The 14,856-nt window shown below is 46.7% G+C and overlaps 1 protein-coding gene across 3 annotated transcripts in view; it reads left to right on the top strand.

Annotated features, from left to right (window-relative positions):
* Positions 1 to 14,637, top strand: part of LITAF (lipopolysaccharide induced TNF factor) — a 37,271-nt gene extending 22,634 nt beyond the window's left edge. For all 3 annotated transcript variants that reach the window (XM_040230541.1, XM_040230549.1, XM_040230559.1), the window contains exons 2-4: positions 3,681 to 3,905; positions 7,528 to 7,684; positions 11,681 to 14,637. In XM_040230541.1, the coding sequence (XP_040086475.1) occupies positions 3,686 to 3,905; positions 7,528 to 7,684; positions 11,681 to 11,789 (486 nt within the window). In that variant the 5' untranslated portion in view covers positions 3,681 to 3,685 and the 3' untranslated portion in view covers positions 11,790 to 14,637. The remainder of the gene's footprint in view (positions 1 to 3,680; positions 3,906 to 7,527; positions 7,685 to 11,680) is intronic.
* The last annotated feature ends 219 nt before the right edge of the window (positions 14,638 to 14,856 follow it).

The raw sequence follows: 14,856 nt of genomic DNA, 5'->3' as shown, positions 1-14,856 counted from the left end.
GGGCTACAATCCAGGGGGTGGCAAAGAGTCGGATATGACTGAGAGCGATGAACACAACCACATTTTGAAAAGTGAAAGGAAACAGGTGAAATGAACTTTAAAAAGCATGCACGCTAAATCCTGTATGACTGTTTGTGACCCCGTGGACTGTAGCCCACCAGGGTCCTGCGTCCATGGGATTTTCCAGGCAAGAATACTGGAGTGGGCTGCTATTTCCTGCTCCAGGGGATCTTTCTGATCAGCGATCGAACCCAAGTCTCTTGCGTGTCCTGCATTGGCAGGTGGATTCTTTACCACCTGGGGAGCCCAAAATGAACTTTACCAACATATTAATTCTGGCTATCTAAAAATATCATTTTGATGTGGAGACATATAAAAAATTATGAATGAGATATTTCACATTAACATTTTTTAAATGTTTTGACATCCAGGGTGTGTTTTACCTTTACGTCACATCCCAAATTGGATGCTAAAATTTTATCAGAAACATTGGATCTTGATTCAGAGTTCTTCAGTTTGCTGTTGAAAAAGTAGATTCACATACCCAAGGCATCCCAGACTTACATGAAAGTGTTCTGATGAATGAATTGTGTATCCTTTTGTTGTTATTGTTGTTGTTGTTCTGACTTTGCTGCACAGCTTGTGGGAATCTTAGTTCCCCAACTAGGGGGTTAAAGCTGGGCCGTCAGCAGTGAAAGTGGGGAGTTCCCTGTATCCTACTTCGATTTTCTTTTTTTAAGGTTTATTTAGTTTTTGGATGTTCTGGCTCTTCGTTGCTGTGTGCAGGCTTTTTCCAGCTGTGGCGAGCGAGGGCTACTCTTCATGGCGTGCACGGGCTTCTCATTGCAGCGGCTTCTCTTGTTGTGGAGCACAGGCTGTAGGCACGAGAGCTTCAGTACCTGCCACTCCCAGACTCTAGAGCACAGGCTTGGCAGTTGAGGCCCACGGGCGTACTTGCTCCGAGGCATGTGGGATCCTCCCAGACCAGGTATCAACCCGTTTCTCCTGCTGTTGGCAGGCTGATTCTTTACTACCGAGCCTCCAGGGAACACTACCACCACCCACCCCACTCCCATATTCTATCTTAAATTTAAATCACTTAAATATAATTTAGCCATTCTGTTCCTCGGTCACATTTCAAGTGTTCAGCCAGCCTTGCGTGGTTGCTGGCAACCGTATTGGACAGCCCAGATAGAGACCATTTCCCCCATTCCAGAAAGTTCCCTTGGACAGTCCAGGCTTATAGAATAAGGTCCAAACATCTCCATAGGACTTGCAAAATTTTCTAGAACCCAGCCCCAACCTGTCTGGCTTTACTGATTGATTTTTCTGCACGTTCATTTTCCCATGCCTCTCGTTCCACTTTGAAAGCCCTTTCATCTCTTCCCCCAGAGAAATCTCCTCTTTCGGACTGGGCTGAAAAGCAGAGTGTCCTTGAAGGAGTCTCCCCCTTTCCCTGCGGCAGAATGAATGGTTGCCTCTGCTTCCCACGGGTTCTAGAAGAAGAGGCAGGGTGCGTGGGAAGCAGCGCCGGGCCAGCCAAGCCCCCGGCCCGTGGCTCACCGCCCTCAGAGCTTGGGGCCTCGTTTCTCCTGAGACAGGTTTGAATGGATCTTCTAACGCAGCCTTAGCCCTGCCCCGCTGGAAAGCAGAACCAGACAAAGGACGGCACTGTGTCCTTCTCCAGCCGCCCCGGGGGCGGCCGAGCATGGGACCGCAGACAGGAACACGCCCTGGGTCCAGGCCATGTAATTCTAGGCAGGCATCAGCTCTGCGGGGGAAAAAAAAAGACTTTTCTTTGCCCTCACAAAAGGAAATATGTGCTCTGATTCTCATCTGTCAAAATGTGAACTGCTTGGTGTGTGTGTGCCTGTGTGTTTACTTTTTAAAAAAACTATAACATATTGGAGAAGGAAATGGCAACCCACTCCAGTATTCTTGCTTGGGAAATCCTATGGACCGAGGAGCTTGGCAGGCTGCAGTCCATGGGGTTGCAAAAGAGTCGGACATGACTTAGTGACTAAAACAACAGCAACAACATACCATATTAAAGAATATTTTTCCTATTACTTAGGTTATCAGTTGTCATCAGATATATTAAAAGCTACAAATACTCCCCAGAATAAATTAATGAATGCATGATAAGAAGTAAAATAAAAACCTCTAACGTATATACAAAGAAGGGCACATAATTGTACCACTCTAGTTTTCACAAAGTGGACATTTCCTATGTAACCACCCCAGATGAAGAAAGAGAACATGACTTACCCCCTTCCCCTGCTTCTAGACTCCACTTTCCCTCCCAAATTAATCACTTTCTTGACTTCTAGCCCCAAGGTTCCTTTCTGGACTTCAGGTATCTAGCATTATAAGGTCGGAGAAGGCAATGGCACTCCACTCCAGTACTCTTGCCTGAAAAATCCATGGATGGAGGAGCCTGGTAGGCTGCAGTCCATGGGGTTGCTAAGAGTCGGACATGACTGATCGACTTCACTTTCACTTTTCACTTTCATGCATTGGAGCAGGAAATGGCAACCCACTCCAGTGTTCTTTCCTGGAGAATCCCAGAGATGGGGGAGCCAGGTGGGCTGCCATCTATGGGGTCGCACAGAGTCGGACACGACTGAAGTGACTTAGCAGCAGCAGCGGCAGCAGCAGCAGCAGCATTACATGGTATGCATTTCTTGGCATCTGGCTTGTTTTGCTCAGTATTCCTTTTGCCATAGTTTGTAGTTGGGTTTTGAAGGCCTTTGTGTTTTCCATCCCCTGAAACACTGGTAAAAGTTGCAGCGGTTAATGAAAGAAAGCAACTAAAGAAAAAACATTAGCTGTGAAAGATAGGTTGTGGTTAGGTAATGGTTTCAAGTGTGAAAAAGCTTCTGCTCACATTTGGCTGATGTTTGCCTTGGGGATTTTTTTTTTTCTCTCTCTCTCTCTCTCTCTTTTCCCCATAATTTAATTTACTTTTGTCTTTGTTGCAGCTCGGGACTTTCTCTAGTTGTGGCAATGGGGAGAGGGTGGTGGGCTACTCTCTAGTCGCGGTACATGGGCTTCTCATTGCGGTGGCTTCTCTTGTTGCAGAGCGCAGGCTCAGGGGCCTGGGGGCTTCAGTAGTTGTAGCGCTCAAGGTCTAGAGCACAGGCTTAATAGTTGTGGTGCATGGGCCTTGTTGCTCTGGGGCATGTGGGATCTTCCTGTTTTAGGCAGATTCTTTACCACTGAGCCACCAGGGAAGCTCCTGCCCTGGGAAATTTCTAGGTTTGGGTGATTTTTCTCTTGTCATTATCTACCTTTTATTTATTTATTTAAACGAAAATGCAAAGAATGTGCAATACCCAAGGCAATCTTTTTTTTTTTTTTTTGGTTAGCACGTGGGATCTTAGTTCCCTGACCAGGTATTGAACACGTGCCCCCTGCAGGAGAAGTGCAGAGTCTTAACCCCTGGACCACCAGGGAAGTGCTCTACGTAGGGAATCTCTTGTTAAGGTGGTCCTTCCTGGGTCTGGAAGGGCTGATGGTCATTCCCTTTGTGGCTTTTGAACAAGGCTGGATACTGGTCATTTCCTGATCATCTGTTTATCAGGAAGAAAATGAAAGACTGAGTGTGGAAATGAAGAGACTGGACAGGGTCTGGGATGTCCATGGAGTTGCTGATCTGGTGTCTTCTGGTTTTGCTTTAGGTAAAATGTCTGTTCCAGGATCCTATCAGGCGGCCGCTGGGCCCTCCTCGGTGCCGACCGCGCCCCCATCCTATGAAGAGACGGTGGCTGTCAACAGTTACTACCCCACGCCTCCAGCACCCACGCCTGGGCCGAACACGGGGCTCATGACGGGCCCGGATGGGAAGGGGATGAACCCACCTGCCTACTACACCCAGCCAGTGCCTGTCCCCAATGCCAATGCAAGTACGTACGTACAACTTCCCGGCCCCTTTCCCTTCCACTGCAGAGGGCACAGGTTCGATCCCTGGTCGGGGAACTAAGATCCCACATGCCACTTGGTGCAGCCAAAAAATAAATTAATTGGAATCCACCTGCAATGCAGGAGACCCAGGTTCAATCCCTGGGTGGGGAAGATCCCCTGGAGGAGAGAATGGCAACCCACTCCAGTATTCTTGCCTGGAGAATTCCATGGACAGAGGAGCCTAGTGGGCTGCCATCTATGGGCTCATAGTCAGACATGAGTGACTACCATTTTCACTTTCAAATTGATAAAAATAATTTTTTTTTTTAAAGGAGAGCCACCAAAGCGACTCTGCCCAAGTCTAGGCAGTCAGTCCAGCTCTCCCTGTTCTGAAATTTTACATCTGGTCTTGGGTTCCATGTCAGGGAGGCTCTTGGCTTTTCCATAATATAAGGCATGGTTCATGAGCTTTCCCAAGTTGGACATCAGCCAGTCCTCTGGTGTTCATCACAGGGAGATGACCAACTATCCCAGAAAAATGTAGGAATGGGAGCTTGATTTGGGAGGCTCTCGCCCTTGCTGCTGAGGTTTGTCTGGAGAACTCCTTCCCCGAGGCTAGGGCTGGAGTAGGAGGAGGAGAGAATGCAATGGTGATCTAGGAATGGGTAGGCTACAGCCCACCCCCAGCTCATCATGAGTGCAGGCCATTCCCCTGCCTTCCAGCACTTTGTTCATGACCTTTCCCTTTGTTACTTCCTGCTGCTCAGGTATGTTGCTGATTCAGTGTCATAAGCAGCTCAGAGAGTGGATCCAGGCATCAGGCTGCCTGGGTTCATCAGCCTCCTTGTGCCTCAGTTTTCTCCATCTGTAAAATGGGGCTCATCAAGTACCTACAACTGAGGACTGTTAAGGGTAAATAAAGCTCTATGAATAATCTTGGGATAAACACAAACTGTCACTGGGGGCCTTCCCTCATGGTCCAGTGCTTAAGACTCTGTGCTCCCAGTATAGGGGATTCAGGTTTGATTCCTGGTCAGGGAACTAAGATCTCACATGTTGCGATGCCAAAAGATAAAAAAAGTCGTGGTGAAGTGACTTTGCTCCAAATGGAAGATGACAAGGTTTTAGACTATTTTATAGATCCCACTCTGATCAATAAGTAACTCATTCTTGCAGCCCCAAAAAACTTATTAAAATTTACGTTAGTGCTAAATTGTGCTTTAATACTGCTCCTCTGCCAACAAAGGTCCGTCTAGTCAAGGCTATGGTTTTCCCAGTAGTCATGTATGGATGTGAAAGTTGGACTGTGAAAAAAGCTGAGCGCTGAAGAATTGATGCTTTTGAACTGTGGTGTTAGAGAAGACTCTTGAGAGTCCCTTGGACTGCAAGGAGATCCAACCAGTCCATTCTAAAGGAGATCAGTCCTGGGTGTTCTTTGGAAGGACTGATGCTGACGCTGAAACTCCAATACTTTGGCCACCTCATTCGAAGAAATGACTCATTGGAAAAGACCCTGATGCTGGGAGGGATTGGGGGCCGAAGGAGAAGGGGATGACAGAGGATGAGATGGCTGGATGGCATCACCGACTTGATGGACATGAGTTTGGGTGAACTCTGGGAGTTGGTGATGGACAGGGAGGCCTGGCGTGCTGCGATTCATGGGGTCACAAAGAGTCGGACACGACTGAGCGACTGAACTGAACTGAACTGAACTGAACTGCTCCTCTGCAGGGGATGGTGTGTGTGCAGGAGCTTTCTATTAATAGATCTTTCTAGGAATAGTAAGTCTGGTTAGCTCTGGGTGCTAATGTCCCCTAATACAAAGATCACAGAAATGGCATTTCAACAACATAAAAAAGAACAGAAGGAAGTTACTTTGACAGAACTATGAGCTTCAACAACTTGGCCAAAAATCAAAAAGAACACACTAAGCCCTGAGGGCTTCGTGATTTCCATCACCCCCCTCGGTGCTCTTCTGATGCTTGTGGATGTTGTCCACATCGTTTTCTCTTTTTAGCGTGACGTCACATACCCATTGCATGTATCAACATGGTCCTCCGACTTTAAAGAACTGGGTCAGTATTCCCTGGCTTGGTAAATGCCAGCCTTATCTCTCAACCTTGGAGCTAGTTAAGGAGCCCTTGTGAAATGAAGGCTTGTGTATGGAGGATTCACTGTGTACCAGCACTGGATGAGGTTCTTTACCATCTTTGTCCCATTTAATCCTAGCAACGGCTCTTATTACATTTTTTCAATAACAGTTTTATTGAGATAGAATTCCCATATCATAAAGTTCACTCTTTTAAAGTATACAGTTCAGTGGTTTTAGCATATTCACAGAGCTGTGCAACCGTCAGCACTCATTTCAGAATGTTTCCATCACCCCAGAAAGAAACCCCATTCCCGTTAGCAGTCACCCCCTCAACCCCCCTTCTCCTAACCCCTGGCAACCACTAATCTATGGATGAAGAAAATTGAGGCCAAAACCCATCACATCACTGTTTCTGAAATTACCATGTGCAGACCACCTTCATAGAACCACTGAAAAGCTTAAAAATTGGTTTGGGGACCCTGCCCCAGACCTGCTGAATCAGACTGTCTTGAGGGCTGGGCCCAGGAATCTACATTCTGTTAGCTCCCCACTTGAGTCCAGACACAGTCGAGTTTGAAGCCTGGTGGAGCTGGGCCTAGTCTCCCCAGAAACAGAGTCCCCCCCCAACCCCATCTTGTGTGTGGAGCTTTCAAGAGCCCCTCAAATGAAAATTCTGGAAGTCTGCCGCTGTTTTCTCTTTTTCCCTCTTTGTCATCTTTCTCCTTCTAACCCGGTCCCCAATTTATTTTGGTAAAATACACATAAACTTGATTGCCTGAAGCATTTCAGTGCATGGTTCAGTGGCATTAAATATGTTCATAGTTTTGTGCAATCCCTACCACCTCTCATCTCTGGAACTCTTTACATTTTACAAAACAAACTCTATACCCATTAAATGGCTGCTCTAATCCCTCTTATCCCCCAGCCCTGGCACCTACCAGTACACTTTTTTTTTTTTTTTAATGTGGACCATTTAAAAAATCTTTATTGAATTCGTTACAATATTGCTTCTGTTTTATGTTTTGATTGGCCTCAAGGCATGTGAAATCTTTGTGCCCATGTGAGATCTTCGCTCCCGGACCAGAGATCGAACCTGCCCCCCCACCCCACCCCCCGCATTGGAAGGCAAAGTCTTAACCACTGGACTGCCAGGGCCCCATTCTTTTTCTCTCTGTGGATTCGGCTACTCTAGTTGGCTCCTATATGTGGACTCATACGGTACTGGTCTTTTTGTGACTGCCTTGTTTCACTTAGCCTGATGCCCTGAAGGTCCATCCATGTTGTAAAATGTGTCAGAATATCCTTCCTTTTTTAAGGCTGAGTAATAGTCCATTGAATGAATGGACCACATTTTGTTCATCCAGTCACTCACGGATGGACATTTGGGTCACTTCTACGTCTTGGTTCTTGTGAACAGTGCTGCCCTGAACACGGATGTAGGTACCTGTCGGGACCCTGCCCCTCTCGGTCTGCGCTTAACGGACGTCACCCTCGTTTCCTGACTGGCCGCTTTGTTCTGTCCCTCCCCTCAGTTGCTGTGCAGACAGTCTACGTGCAGCAGCCCATCTCCTTTTATGACCGCCCGGTCCAGATGGGCTGCCCTTCCTGCAACAAGATGATAGTGACGCAGCTGTCGTACAATGCGGGCGCCCTCACCTGGCTCTCCTGTGGGAGCCTGTGCCTGCTGGGGTAAGTCTGGGGTCCACTCAGACCCTGAGCGCCGCCGGATTCCTCTCCTCCAGGCTTTCTTCTCTGTTGCGGGGTGTGCCCTGTAGAATGTTGAGCTCGCATCTCTGGTCTCTCCCTACTGGATGCCAGTAGCTCCCCTGCCCTTGTTACAACCCGGAAATTGTGCCCGGTTGAGGATTCCTGCCCTCGATCGTATCAGCGCCTAGAGGTTGCTCACCCGTCATTTGTTCTCAGACCACTCCCTGCATGTCGGGACAAGCGAGGTAGCTGGGTGCATCTGTGTAGGACGATACCCTTGGGGATTTCTTTTTCTTCTAGAATTTCATGACCTAAGTAATAATGTTTGTTTGATTCGGAGAGAAGCTTTAAACAATGTGTACATTAAAGTACTTTATAGTCGTCTCTTCAAAACTTCTTATCCTTTTATGACCCCCCCAGTAGTTTTCTGTTATCGCCACAAGGGGAGTGTGTAAATATTTATGTCTGAACCAAGGGTATTATGTTGAAAGAGATAATATTTTCTGTCCTGGGAGAAATTTGAAGAAGCACCACATAATTTTTTTTTCCCCCCTCAAACAAAGGCAGGCAGCCTCCGTACTCCTGGTTGTGTGAGTCACTCGGCAAACCTCAGGCGCTCAGTTTTCTTCCTTGAAGGATGCGGGGTTTGCATGTTTCTTTTCAGAAGCCTTGCTTGGCTGTTTCCTCATTTTCTGCTTGTGACCTAAAAACGAGAAGTTTGATAGTTCTCTTCCTAATTTCAAAGAGAGGCTCAAAGCCCCTAAGAGCTTAATGGACTTCCTTGAGGACTTGCATACAGTAGGGAAGAAAGGATACTGAAAATGGGACATAGAAGTTCATCATCTTTTGGACATTCCTGTTGAAACTGACTTTATCTTTGACATCAGGGGAGGACAAAATGGAAAAGTTTATCCCATTTCGGCCCCTGGCTTTTGAATGGAGGCAGCTTTTTCTGTCCCCTCCTCTTCTTATGTGCAGTAGCGTGTCCTCAGGTCCTGCTTCTCACTGCTGTGTGGCTGTGGGCAGGTGCCTTCATCTCCCTGAGCTCCAGTTTCCTCACCTGTAAACTGAGAATGCTAATGCCTCCCTTGGGGGCGGCGGGGTCTGTTGAGGATAAAGTTGGTGAGTGTGTGTGCATTGCCCCCTGGAGCCAGAGGTTAGGCTTATCTCTAAACGCTGCCCTTATGTGAACCCAGGTAAGCTTAGGCAATAGGAAATTCCATTCATGAGATTGTTTCCTCATCGGGTTATTTCCGGATCCTGCTTTATATAAATCAGTGCCTTCCTGTAAAATGCTGTTTGTTTGTTTGTTTTTTTTTAAACTGTGTTTTTGGCCAACTTTGGTTATAAGGCTGTGGGGTGTCTTCTGACACCAGCCAGTGCTCCAGCACCAGGTGGGTGTCCAGTGATTCCATTCGGTTCAGACACTAATGACCTGGAGTCAGTACAGACCCCCACAGCTTAAAGGTTCAGTCCCACAGCTGGCCCCCCACTTCAGACGCCTCAAAAGTCCTGGATCCCCGGGCCTTTGGACCAATCAGGGATCCTGCTAGTTGCTCTTCAGATTTGATAATATGCTAGAATGGTTCGCAGAACTCAGAATGGCACTTCACTTGCATTTACCGGTTTACTATACAGGAGACAAACGGACAGCCAGATGAGGGGGTAACAGGGCAAGGTTCAGATGGGTCCTGAGAGCTTCTGTCCCTGTGGAGCTGGGATGCAGCCACCTTCTGGGGACATAAATGTGTCCACCAACCCAGAAGCTCTCTAAATACAGTTGTTCAAGAGCTTTTATAACCTAATCCTCAGCCCCTCACCCCTCAACCCCCATTCCACCCCAGAGGTCTGTGGTTGGGGCTGAGGGTTTTAAGCCTCTAGTGACTCGGTCTTCCTGGTGACCAGCCCATCCTGAGCCTTTCTGGGGACCCACCCCAGACACCCTCCTTAGCATACACTCCAGTGCGATGGAAAGCAGTTCCTTGTGAATATGAAGATGCAACTCCGTCGCTCAGGAAATTCCAAGAGTCCTGGAGCTCTGTGCCAGGAATCAGAGACAAAGACTGCGTGTTTTTCTTCTTACACCTCAGGCTGTAGGGAGGTCCTTCCTGTGTGTGCCGATGATGGCTTATGTAGGTTAAAGGACATAATTTGTGGGACTTTATTTGGTTGCTGCTGTGAGAAGCAGCTTCTCCGTATGGAAAAGCGATCAGTCCAAGACAGGAGTCGGCAAACTACAGCTCAGGGGCCAAATCCAGCCCCTTGTAAGTTTTATTGGAGCATGTCACGCCCTTTATGAACAGATTATCTGTGGCCGCTTTCACGCTTCAGCGACAGAATAAGACCCGTGTAGCCTGAAACACGTACTCCCTGGCCCTTTGTAAGAGAAGTTCGCCGATTGCAATCTAAGACTTTGAAAGATGCCCCAGTGACCGAAGAGTTGATAATATGCCCAGGACGGTCTGTCTGTTGTGACAGCCTTGGCAAGAGTTGGAGCTGCCATAACAAATTACCATAAACCCGATGGCTCCGAACGAAAGGAATTGTTTTCTCTCACCATTCTGGAAGGTTCCCAGGTGGCACTAGTGGTAAAGAACCCACCTGCCAATGCCAGCGGAGAAGGCGATGGCACCCCACTCCAGTACTCTTGCCTGGAAAATCCCATGGGCGGAGCAGCCTGGAAGGCTGCAGTCCATGGGGTCGCTAAGAGTTGGACACGACTGAGCGACTTCACTTTCACCTTTCACTTTCCTGCATTGGAAAAGGAGGTGGCAACCCACTCCAGTGTTCTTGCCTGGAGAATCCCAGGGACGAGGGAGCCTGGTGAGTTGGACACGACTGAAGTGACTTAGCAGCAGCAGCAGCCAATACCAGAGATGTAAGAGACATGGGTTCGATTCCTGGATCGGGAAGATCCCCTAGAGGAGGGCATGGCAACCAGCTCCAGTATTTTTGCTTGGAGAATCCCATGGACAGAGGAGCCTGGTAGGCTACAGCCCTTAGGGTCTCATACAGTCGTACCCGACTGAAGGGACTTAGCGTTCTAGAAGCCAGAAGTCCAAAATCAAGACACCATGCTTCTTCGGAAGGCTCTAAGGGCAGAATCTATCCTTGCCTCTTCCAGCTTCTGGAAGTCCAGGTGTTCTTGGCTGTGACTGTATCTCTCTCGTCTCTGTCTCTGTCTTTCCATGAGCTTTGTCTCTCTCTCTCTGTATTTCTTTTTTCTTTTGAATATTTAGTATGATAGAGTTTTCTTATTAATTAGTTACTTTTATTTTTGGCTGCACTGGGTCTTTGTTGCTGCACACAGGCTTTCCCTAGTTGCAGTGAGCGGGGGCTACTACTTCGTTGTGACTCTCAGGCTTCTCCTTGTGGTGGCTTCTCTTTGCGGAGCACTGGCTCTAGGTGTTTGGGCTTAGTCGCCCCACGGCATATGGAAATCTTTGCCTGACCAGGGATGGAACCCATGTCCCCTGCATTGGCAGGCAGATTCTTATCCACTGCATCACCAGGGAAGTCTCACCTCTCTGTATGTCTGTGTGTCCTCTTCTCTTATCATGACCCCAGTCATTGAGTTTAAGGAGCCCACCCCACATAATTGGGGAAGATCCTATCTTGAGATCCTTAATTACATCTGCAAAGACCCGTTTTTCCAAATAAGATCACATTCATATGTTCCAGGGGTTAGGACTCTGACATATCTTCCCAGGGGGTTCAGTGGTAAGGAATCCCCCTGCCAATGCAAGGGACCCAGGAGACACGGGTTTGATCCCTGAGTCGGGAAGATCCCCTGGAGGAGGGCTTGGCAACCCGCTCCAATATGCTTGCCTGGACAGTCGCATGGCCAGAGAAGCCTGGTGGGCTACAGTCCATGGGGTCACAGAGTCGGACACAGCTTGAGCACACACGCACCTATCTGTTCGATGGCTGCCGTCCAGATCACAGTAACACGCTGTGTGTGTGGCCTTTTTGTTCCAGGTGCATCGCAGGCTGCTGCTTCATCCCTTTCTGTGTGGACGCCCTGCAGGACGTGGACCACCATTGTCCCAACTGCAAAGCTCTCCTGGGCACCTACAAGCGTTTGTAGGACTCGGCCAGACCTGAAGGGAGCCGTGTGCTGCAGGAAGGCCTCTCCGACTCTTCACCCAGCCCCTCTGCTCCTGTTGAAGGCTCTGCCTTGGTGGTCTCGTGTCTCCAGGGGCTCCACCTTCATGTCTTCTTTTGGGGGGGGAAATATCGCAAAAATCACACACCTCCAAACCCCAGAAATGACTGCTCGGAGTCGTGCACAGACATGCAAAGACATTCTCCTTGAGTGCTGGGTCCAGGGTTTTCTGTCTCCCTCCTCCCCCTACCGTGACCCCAAGTCATTCCATCTTACTGAGATCGTTGTCCCGTCTGAGTATCTTCTGGTGATTTGCCACTGGCTGGCTTCTTTTCTTGCTTCAGTGGGCCTTTCTCTCAGTGGTCTCCAAATCAGAAGCCCCAGACTGCCTTATTTTTGAAACTGTTCTAGCCCCAGTACGGCTGAACCAACCTTTAGTGCCTACCACCATAGCCATCTGTTTCCACTTCTGATGACAAAAACCTTATAGGCTAAGGGTTTGGCTCTCAGATTCTGTAGCTGCAGGCTTTTAAATAGCACATGAATTCACTTTAATTTCTTAATTTGTCTCTGAGTACAAGCCGGGGTTATTCACACCCACATAGCCATGAGGTCATAAACACAGGCTAGAAATTGAAGGCTGGATCTTATCACTGATCTGCCTCCTTGGGACCAGATCCTCGCCACTTTCCACGAAGGGCTTTTTTCTGGTAGAGTGATTGTTTTTTATATTAACACTTTTTGTGACCTTCTTTTGGTCTTAAACACCTTTGAGCATAATTTTGAAAGAAGAGACTTATAGAACCATTTTCTGTAACCATATGACTGGTATCATTTTCCTTTTTGCGAGTGCACACTCACTTTTTTTTTTGCCTTAACAGGAAAAGTAATGGATGATCTCATCCACTGTCTTTTCTTGGGTTTAGTGTGGTTCCTAGAAACCTCTATAATGGAACTCATTAAAGTTGGGCCCTTTTGGGGTTCCTAGTGGATGTTTGGAAAGACAAAGCACGTTTGAGCACGTCCAGGTACCATGGTGCTGAAAAGCGTGGGGACCCGACTGTTTCAAAGGCATCGGAAGTCTGGATTTTATTTTTCAGAAATACAGTTTGTATAACATCGGAAGACATGATTCCTAGGACTGAAGCAGTAAGCTAGAGTTCTCAGTTTGCTGCTGTGTCATCTTTGAAATCAAGACAAAGCCAGGCTCGAATTTCAAGAGTCCCCGTTTTGATAATGAATAGGCACAAGGAATGCATATGAATAATACTCTGTAGAAATCAAAACCTAGACATTGATCAAAAATCTGTATATTGGGTGAAAATTATAGTCATAACCCATTGATTCAGCTTATTCATTTAATGTTTTGAAACTTCCAGGAATTATTTTTACAGTGACTATAGATATACTTCATAGTACTTTGTTCTCTGCTTTTCAAAAATAAAGTCTTTGGTTCACTCCGTGAACTATTTATCAATTCTTGCCATGTGAAGAAAGGTCTTATGTTGTGTTTCCAGCTGTTGTTACAAAGAGCCTTTATTTGTTCCATAACAGTACAAAGTCCTTCATGATAGAAAACTTCAGACTGGATGAATATCCTGCGATGTCAACATGACCGATGGTGAGTTGGGTGGATGGCTAGTGAGTCAGATTTGAACATGAGGTTGTTGGAACCCAGTAAACGTCATCAGTGGCAGCAAGCCGTAGCTTTCAAGTTTTAATAAGATGCACAGAAGGAAGCTGTTCTCATTCATGCTCCGAACAAAACATGCTTTGTTAATTGATTGGGGTAGATGTGAGATGCTAGAAGGAGGGCATTGTAACTTGCCAGGACTATGAATGTCATCCCCTCTTTTCCTACCTGGTGATAAAACTTCATTTTGGAAGGTGACGGTAAATCGTGTCATTGCTGTATGACTTTGTCAATTTAAACCCTAACTTCTGGTTTTGAAAAATTGCCACTCACCCCAATCACGAGCGTGTATTTTTCTTTCTCTTGACAAAATTGAAGGCCATGCATATTTAGCAGTTTTGCTCAGATGGTGGCATATAAATTGTCTCAAACTGTTATCCATTACATATGCAGAGTCTTCAAAATCTTCTAAACAAGAGCCCTATTTCAAGGACTATAGCATATATAGTTGGCAGAACTTGAAAAATAATATCGGATGCCTGGCACTTGGAGTGTTCAGTAGACATTCCATTTTATTGTTCTAAGTAGAGGCTTATCTGTATATTTTTTATAAATTGACTATTTTGTGCTGCCCTGTTTGTTGGGGACTTGGGAGTATGTTGGAAGCACTGCATCACATTCAATTATTGCAAGAGCTTTATTTTATATCTACTTGGATGTCAAAGAAGAATTTGTATGAATTTCAAACCCTGAATGGCTGTATATCTTGTTTGTATACTGTGAGTCCATCCAGGCCTTGTACATGCAAGTTTGGGTTTGTGCCCTATTAACAAAAAGAAATCAGTTTATTGCATCAGTTTTAGCCAGCTTAGAGCACGTGACTCATTCCTGGCTGACCACAGCATTACCCATGAAAATGTTTTCTCTGGGACAACTGGCTCCGCAGTTGCTACCGAGAACACTTCTATGGGGCCCTGAACTATTTATAAAATGTGGCTTCATACACTCACACACAAACTTGGCTTCGGTTTTCTCCCCAGCGACAGCCTCTCGTGTTTGGGATATTAAAATCCTGCTTTGACTCTCTGCGCTCCAAGATATCTGTGTAGGAGTAAGTGTAGACGTTGGAATTTTACTTACAAAATTCTGATTTGCATTTTGGATCCTATTAAAGTTATCTCCTGTATTTATGACTCAGATGTTGACAATGAGTCGTCTGTTTTTCATGGGCGCACGAGTGAATTGAAAGTAGATCCAGCAAGGGCGATGAAAGGGAGAAACCCGGAGGTTTCTTTCTTTTTTTTTTTTTCCTAAGTCTGAAGAATGTTAAAGAAACAAGAATCTGAGGGTTGGAAAGACTGGGGAAAAAAAAAAAGAAAAAAGTTCATGGCCAAGTGTACAGTTGAGTGCATTTAA

This window comes from Oryx dammah, unplaced genomic scaffold (genome assembly GCF_014754425.2).
Source record: "Oryx dammah isolate SB20612 unplaced genomic scaffold, SCBI_Odam_1.1 HiC_scaffold_2, whole genome shotgun sequence".
Lineage (NCBI taxonomy): Eukaryota > Metazoa > Chordata > Mammalia > Artiodactyla > Bovidae > Oryx > Oryx dammah.
Note: the sequence above shows the minus strand (reverse complement) of the source record. Positions and strands in the feature narration are given on the sequence as shown.